Source organism: Manacus vitellinus, unplaced genomic scaffold (assembly GCF_001715985.3).
Source record: "Manacus vitellinus isolate BGI_N305 unplaced genomic scaffold, ASM171598v3 scaffold_46_pilon, whole genome shotgun sequence".
Taxonomy (NCBI): Eukaryota; Metazoa; Chordata; class Aves; order Passeriformes; family Pipridae; genus Manacus; species Manacus vitellinus.
The window spans coordinates 1,159,028-1,167,264 of NW_021940578.1; the positions used below are offsets into that span (position 1 = coordinate 1,159,028).

Below are 8,237 nucleotides of genomic sequence, written 5' to 3' on the forward strand. Positions count from 1 at the left end.
AAAAAAAGGCATATTTAAGATCAGAAAGCACAGCAGCAATTTTGGTGTGGAATGCTGGGCAGCACTGACATATCAACAGGCTGTTACCCAGAGTGTGGAAACAAATGTGTTTGCACATCCCCTTCAGATGTCTTCATCCCTAACTGCACACAGACACTGTGGACGGGTATTTATTGATGTGCTGGTTACTCACCCCCACGGCATTAACAGCATCTTTGGGGAAATAGGCATGAGAAAAATCATTATTTGGCTAAAATGTGGATGCTTTCAGTTAGCCCTCAGAACTGTGCAAGCTGGTCATTTAAATAATCTCTAACTGAGAAAAAATAAACACATCCAGTAATAGGGGAGAGCCAGCAGGTTGTGGAAACAAAGCCTGAGCTTGTCCTGGCCCATGGAGAGCACAGCCAGTCTTAGGTGCCATCAGCTTTGTGCTACAGAAAAGGTCTACACTGGAAACACAGATTTTACTTCCACTGAACAATTCCACACCCCAGAAGTTTAATGCAACAACGGGGGGAAATAATAATAAACAGAGAGAATGCGAGTTTTACAGCTGGAAGGGCAAAAGCAGCTCTGGAAAACGTGGATTCTTCTCCTGGTCCTGTCACCGGGGGCGGACAGGGACAGGGACCCTCCACAAGTCACCTCCTTCCCTTCCCCAGCTCTGCCGCAGGACTGAGCACATCCCCTCCAGTCCAGGTGGCTCCCGAGCCTCACCTCCTTCATGTTTGCAAACTTCCCGGGCCTTTGTCTTTAAAGCACTGTATTCAATAGCACAGAGCTTTTATCAAACATATAAGCCATAATAACCAGAGCCATAATCACAATAATAACGCTTTTCTCTCAGTGGGGCCTTTCCTCGCCAGCAGCTCCGGGCGCAGGCGAAGGAGCGGCCGCGCCGCGCAGGGAGGTTTCCCTCTCGCCCCGAAGATTCCCTGTCATTCCCCTCGGGTATCCCGGCCCACGGCCGGGGCTGTTTCCAGCCCGGGCGGGCAGGTGTGTCCCCGGCACAGCGGGTCCTGCAGCCCCGGGCTCCATGGGCTGAGGAGCGGGGGGTTATCCCAGCGAGCCCGGCGCTGTTCCACCGCTGCCGGGCTGGGAAATCCCAGCTCCTGCCTTGCCTTCTGCCTGCACGGCAGTGCAAATGGTGCGGGGTCCAGGTACACTGGGCTTTCTCCCGGCTGAGAGTTCCGAATCCTGCCCGTTTCGGGGTCCTCTCATCCTGGGAACGTGTGGCCGAACACCGGACCGTGTCCGTTCGCGTGGGGAGCACAGGAGGAATTCTTTGCTTTTCCTGACCTCCGGTATTTTTAATAGCAACCCTTAGGAATGCACTTGTTTTATTTTTTCCCTTTGGCTCATTAAAGACCTCATTTGCCATCACCGAACTGACACAGCAGTTCCAGCACAAAGTCTAAAAAATAAAAACAGCTTTAGGTGCTAAACAAATTTTTTTAAATACAAATTCAGCCCACTTTCTGCACACAACATTCTGGTTCCTGACCACACAGTACCTGTGATTTTACTGTGTATTGTAAGACCTCTGTATGTGCATTGTCGGCTCGACAGACAAATGCATCTGCACAGACCCGTTTTGCATCGACACGGAGGTTTTATAGGACACGGGAATTCAGTGAAATTGGAATAACGTGCCTGTCTTTGATGCACTTTATAAACTTACATTCGTACACGCACACGGCAGTGCCCTGTGATGTAAACACACGTGGATAGACATCACAGGCACTTCATCCGAGGGCACGGACACCCACGAGCGCGGCCGTTATCGCAGGCCAGGGCTCAATCCCCGATTCCTGCGTCTCCTTTGGCACTTTGGCACCTCAGAGCTGCTGCTCTGCGGGCGAGAGCAGCCAGTCCTCACGTCAGAGCCCCGGCTCGATCCCCCTTTGCCAAGTTCCTGCCCAGGCCAAGGAGAGGACGCGCTTTGCGCTCGTTCCCTCTGTGCTTTTTCCCAAATAAATCACGCGGGCCGGGTGGGGGAACTGATAAATTATATTTGCAGAATTCGGATAATTTTTTTTTTTTTTAAGAGTAAAGCGATCCTAAATCCTCGGCAATTTTTGTTGAAGCGCTAATTACACATCACCTTAATTAGCGGATCAACCCCCCCTTCCCTGCCCAGCATCCCTAATTGCCTAATTGAACAGATCCGGGGCAGGACGGGGGGGGACCCAGCGACGGCGGGGACCCGGCGGCGGCCCCGCATCTGCGGGGCTCCGCACCCGCGCGCGTCCCGGGGGAGAGGAGCCCGGAGAGCCCCCGGCGAGCTCCCGGTCCCGAGGGAAGGGGGAGCCGGGCCGGGCACGGCTCTCTCCGGGGCCGATGTCCGCCCTCGGGGCCAGGAGCTCTGGGTAGGGACAGGGCGCAGGAAAAGGCTTGGAAATGGGAAAAAAGCCTAAGCGGCCGAAAGCGCCATAAATTTTCCTCCTTCGTGTGTTCCAGCGTTGGAACCGTCTGTGGGAGCACAAACAGAGCCGCACGCCGGGAAGTGGCGCTTGGGCTGCAGCCTCTGCCTGCGCTGCTCTCCCGCTCCCTTTTCCCTCCACAGTCTCATCACCCTTAATCTAAAAAAAAATTAATTATATATATATATAATGTATATATATGTATATCAGTATACGGGAAGCCTGTCTCCTCCTCAAAGGCGAAGCCTTAAATCGAGAAGCAGGTCCCGGGGAGAGCAGGGCTGGATTCACAACCATTTCCCTGCCACTCGAACCTGCCCGCAGGATGCACCGGCTCTGCCTGAAAACTCCGTCTCCAAACTTTGCCTCGGTCATATTCCTAATAGTGAAAAGCAAACGGGACCGTAGAAATATTGGCCACCGTTTGCCAGTACGAGCACTTATTTAGAGCCTGCGATCCTGGCCAGCCGTGTGTGGCTGGGAATTATATTCGCACTCTGAAATTCAGGGATTTCGAAAGGAAACGAATTTGCTTTCGGCGTGCAGCACCCAACTCCGGTGTTGTTTGCCTCCTCTGCACCCTCTCGCCAGCAGCAGCGAGACCCTCGGCCGCTGCAGGACCTTCTCCCCACTCACCCATATTTTATTTTCTCGCTGAAGGGCGAGGCCCGCAGAGCCGGGACGCGGCGTGGCCTTCTCCTGCCTGCCCTTCTCCTGCCTGCCCGTCCCGCACATCCCCCCGGAGCCCGCGGGCACAGCCCGGCCCTGGTGGGATTGCGCACACCAGGGGGCTGCAGGGGCCCCGCTCACGGCTGGGCACCCGGGGCCTGCTAGCGCGCCACCCGCACCCTGCCCGAGCCTCGGCTTTTGATTTACAGCCATTACTCGAGGCTCCCAAGCCAGAGGGAAGCCACAAAGCGAGCGAAAACCATTCCCGGCCCCGGTTCAGCTCCGCTGCCTCCGGTACCTGCCGCTGTCCCGGGGAGCCGGACTGAAAATTGCCGAGAATTCCTCTCCCACCCCAGCGCACACGCGTTCGTCCCCTTTCCCAGCCAGGTAATAGAGTCGAATTCCCAGCGGAGCCTCACATCTGCTTAAAATATTGTCCAATGAAATGAAATTCTCCGGCACACCGTGTTTCTACTGCCCCGCGCCCCGCTCGGCTCGGCGGCCGCGCACCGGGGGCCGTGCGGGCTCTCACGGCACCCGCACCCGCTCGTGGGGCCGGAGAGCCCCGGAAGGGCAGCTGGGCAGGGACCTGCGGGGTTCCGAGCCCTAACCCAAGTTCTCGCTACCTCGCCGGTGGAAACACGGCGAGATCCCCACACTCGTGTCCGTGTTTAATCTGTTTCGCAAATAAATACTCCTGGGATACTGAAACCTTAGCTTCGGACTACTGTTTTGAACTGTGATCCCTAAAAAATCCTCAGCTGAAACCCCATAAACCGTTGGGCCTCGTATTGTATTAAACACCTGATTTTAATCAGGGCTCAGCCTCCGAACAGGCGCTTTCCAGGCGCGTTCGCGGCCGCTCCGCGGCTCCCGCGGCCGGGAAGGGCTCGCTCCCGGGCACGGAGCTCCCGGCTCTTCTCCGAGCACTCAAGATATCCAGGCACCGAAAACCTCCCAGTCCCTAAGCTGCAGAAGCTCGCAGAGCTCCCCGGGGGAGCCGGGGCAGCGTGGCGGGTCCCACCCGTGCTGAGCGCGGCCGGACCCGCATCGCGCCCACAGGGGCACATCTGCAAAAACCCGGCCCCGCGCTGCACCCCCCGGGCACATCTGCAAACACAGCAGCAAAAAGAAAGAGAAGGAGGGGAGGAAAAAAATAAAAAAGAGAAAAAAACAGAAAAGAATAAAAATAAAAGAAATATTCCACTTTATTCAACCGTTCAACTTCGCTTTTCCAGCCAAGAGAGCTGTGAAAATTACTCTTCATTTTAACAACCTAAAGCAATAAGTGATGACTTTTTAAAAAGTTATTATTTGAATGGGGGCGTTTAAAGCGGGTGTTTACTGAAAAATAAAAAAAATGAAATGAAATTCCAGGATTAATCGAAAAAAACTTCGTCGCAGCGATGTGCTGACAGTGTTGACCACGGAAACTGTAACCAATCCCACCCTGAGCAGGGTTTGTGCCCGCAGAGCCGAGGAAGGTGTGCGGGGGGCACACGGACACGGCTGGGGAGCGGGGGGACCTTCGTGGAACGCGACGGAAAATGTCGCTACACGAAGGTAAATCGCGAGGCCTGGGGCTGCTGCAAAACGGGAGCGGCGGCCGGAGCTCGGGGCCGGCGACAAACCCGGCGACAGAGCGACTTTGGGAGGAAAACTGGACCGAGGAGCCGCGCTGGGGCTGGAGAACGGGATCCCCCTGGAACGGGCGCGTCCCCCCCGGGAAGGGGAACTGCGGCTCATGGCGAGGGGCCGGGACCAGACCTGCCCGCTGACCTTGGCCGCTGGAAACGGCTCCGAACAACGAACTTGAACGACAAAATGAACCCCGGAGCCCACGTGTGCGAGCGCCGCGAACGCCCGGGACCCTCCGCCAGCCCACGGTTTGAAGCTGAACGCCCGAAGGGTGTCCGGCAGGCCGCCAGCTGCCCCCTCACCTGGGGGGATCCCTCCCACCGCGGGGGGCTCACGGAGTGGGGGTGCAGGGACCCGCCTCCCCCGCCCGGCTCTGGGCGCCTCCACATCCCCCGGGAGGCTCCCGTGGAAACCCACGCGGGTCCAGCCGGAGCAGCCGCCGCTACTCCCCGGAGCCTCCTCCGGGCACTACGAGCAGAGTTTCTAGCGGGGCACAGACTGCGCTGGAACTTCTGCAGCCTCCAGATATTTCGCACAGAGCCAGAGCGAAACAGAAACTAAATAATAATAGTAGTAATAATAATAATAGTAGTAGTAATAGTGATAATAATATACAAAGGGAGGACAGAAAAGCTGCCCGGGCTCCGGGATCCTGAGCTGCACCGAGCCTAAGAGGGAATCGGCGAGGAACCAGCCCGAGCCTTTGCAACGGGACTCTGCGGGAGCGGGGACAGAGAAGTCCCGCTCTTCCCTACAAAAGCCACACTCTCCTCCTCGGAAAATCCATTCTAAAAACGACTCGAACGAAAGAACGGGAAAGGGTCCGCTAGAAGACGGAGGGAAAAGCTGCGCGAGACTTACGAGCTGCAATTCCACCCCCAAGTAAATTTTAAAAAATTAAAAATTAAAGACACTCCCCCACACTCCCCTCCCCCAGACCTTCTTAACCCCCAGCTGGGACACCCGAGCTGCCTTCAGGATCTTCCCTCTGGACCTGCGACTCCAAAGCCCCTCACTGAGAGCGGATCCATTTTTGCTACAAATTCTCTTCCTTCCCTCTGCTCGATAATTGTTCCCGAGACCAGAAGGGTTTCTCCCACCCCCCCGTCTGCCTCTGCCTGTCTCTCTCTCTCTCTCTCCCTCTCTCCAGCGCTCCGTCTCTCCGCTTCCCGCCGGCAGATGCCAAACGCAGTCCACCTCTAGCGCCCACTATTTCAGAGACCCGGGAATATTATTTCAAAGACTTGGAACGACTCAATAAAAAAAAAAAAAAAAAAAAAAAAAAAAAAAAAAAAAAAAAAAAAAAAAAAGTTGCTATCCCCTTTCGTCAACTTCAGCTCAACTTTCGCTTTTCTCCCCGGCCCGCGCCGCCCGCCGCAGCGCGGGGGCGCGGGGCAGCGCGGAGCCGAGCGGGGCAGCGCGGGGGGACCCGCGCCCACGGGCGGGCCGGGAGGGCGGCGGGGCTGCGGCCGCCGGGGAGGGCGAGAGGGGCTCGCAGCCCCGCAGCCCCCGGCCCGGCTCCGCAACCCCGGCCCCGCCGCCGGCGCGCGGAAGAAGGGAGAGAAAGGACCTACTTTTGGGCAGTTTTCTCGCCCTCGCCTTGGATCTCATCGTGTCGGCGTGTGGATTCCTCTCCTCCTCCTTGAGCCCAGAAGCAGCTACACACTATCTTCATCTCCCCAGCATTGTCAGTTTGGACACCTTCGCACATGCGCACAGAGCATTCAATCTGACACCCTCACCAGGGCCAAAAAAACTTTCCAATGTATTCATCATCATCAGCCTGGTTTGGGCTTTTTTTTTTTTTGCCTTTTTTTTTTTTTTTTCCTGTCCTATCCTCTTCCTCAGACCACTTATCTCTGCCCCCTCCTCTCTCCCAGCACCCATCACAGCCTTCCCCTGATCTGCCCCTTTAAGAAAAATCAGCCCTCTCCGCTCCTCACCCTCCGCACACTGACCTTACACACTGGACAATATTTAAGGATCAAGGTGCCATCCTATAAAGAGGTGATTATCATTATATTATTATTACTACTACTATTATTACTACTACTAAATAGCAATGCTGAAGAGAGTTTAACAGATGTCATCTTGCAGTCGTAGTTTAGACATGCTTTTGTTTTTAGTCTGAAAAATATTTTTTTACGTAAAGTTTTCAACCAGCGTCTGTCTTTATTTTCTTCCCTTTTTTTTTCCTTTTTTTTTAACCCTCTTCTCCTTTCTCTCCCCCTTTGCCTCGGGGGGGCATTTCGCCTAACTTTAAGAAAAACAACTTTTAAAATAACAGAATTTGCGCTGTTGTGTTTTGTCGGCATTTCTCGTGTTTCTACCAGAATGTTTCGGCGCTCGGCGGCTTCTCCCCTTCTCCCCCGCTCGGGTTGTCGGTGTTTGCGGGTGTTTCGACCCGGGCCGCGGCCCCCACGTCGGGAGGGCCCCGGGCCCCGCACCCCGTCGGGAGGGGACGGGGAGGGAGGGCGGCCGCTCCCCTCCGCCTTCCAGGTGGAAGGAAAGCAGCGCGCCGGGGCAGCGCTCCCCAGGGACGGGGAAGCCGGGAGACACCCGAGGAAAGGGGGGAGAGGAAGGACAGACACCCCCGGAGCGTCGGGGAGCCCCGCAGGACCTGCCCACCCCCCCGGAGCGGAGGTAGCGAGAGCCCGGGCAGAGCCGCTTTGAAGAGAGGAGCGAAGTGTAAATAGCCGGTGATTGATGTGCTGGCTTTGACTGCGGAGAAAGCACTATTTTAATTCAAGTGGCCAGGTCAGATGGTCACGGAAGAAGGTTGAAAGGTAGGATTTAATGAGATTAATATGGAGAGAGGGAGAAACGCACGCCTTCCTAAACATTCCATAAAATATTGGGGCGAGGGGAGCGCGGCGTCCCCGCTGGAGGTGCGGACCCGTCCCGGGGAGCCCCGGGAGCCCTGGCACCGAAGGGCACCGCAAAAACAAAGCAAAACTTGTGCGGGAGCGTCAGGTCCCTGCTGGAAGCCATTCCGCCAGCTGCACTCCTGCCCTGCAGGTGGAACCGGGGAGGGGGGAATATTCCTGCTAATTACCGGTTTTCCCCTCCTCAATAAACTCTTTAATTGCAAATGGGAGCGGGGGCCTTTCAGATGCTACCGAGGAGCCGCGTTCGAGGGCAGGGTGGGGGAGCAGGAGGCCAAATAAAATCAATCCGTTTGAAGGGAACTTGGAGCCACGTGTCGCCTAAAATGCCGAAGCGGTGCCTGTGAATTCCTGCCTCGAGGACGCCGTTCCACGGCGCGGCGGGCACCCCGAGGTTGGAAAAACAAGCTCTTCCCAGCCTCACCGGTGAAACAGGAACTCGAATGTTTCCAACTCATTGCAATATTTCTTCCAGCGCTCCCGGACGCTCACTGTCCCCGCGTCCCCCACCGAGCTGCTCCCGGGACGGACGGATTTCAGTCTGAAAACGTCGTCCCGGGTTATTTGTCCCTGTTATTACAGCGGTCTTTCTGGCAGAAGACGAGTAAAGCCGGGAGAC

The 8,237-nt window shown here is 56.1% G+C and overlaps 1 protein-coding gene across 1 annotated transcript in view; it reads right to left on the bottom strand.

Annotated features, from left to right (window-relative positions):
* Positions 1-6,411, bottom strand: part of LOC103762030 (histone-lysine N-methyltransferase PRDM16) — a 255,300-nt gene extending 248,889 nt beyond the window's left edge. The window contains exon 1 of the mRNA XM_029962376.1: positions 6,308-6,411. Coding sequence (XP_029818236.1) covers positions 6,308-6,344 — 37 coding nt within the window. The 5' untranslated portion in view covers positions 6,345-6,411. The remainder of the gene's footprint in view (positions 1-6,307) is intronic.
* Between the last annotated feature and the right edge of the window lie 1,826 nt (positions 6,412-8,237).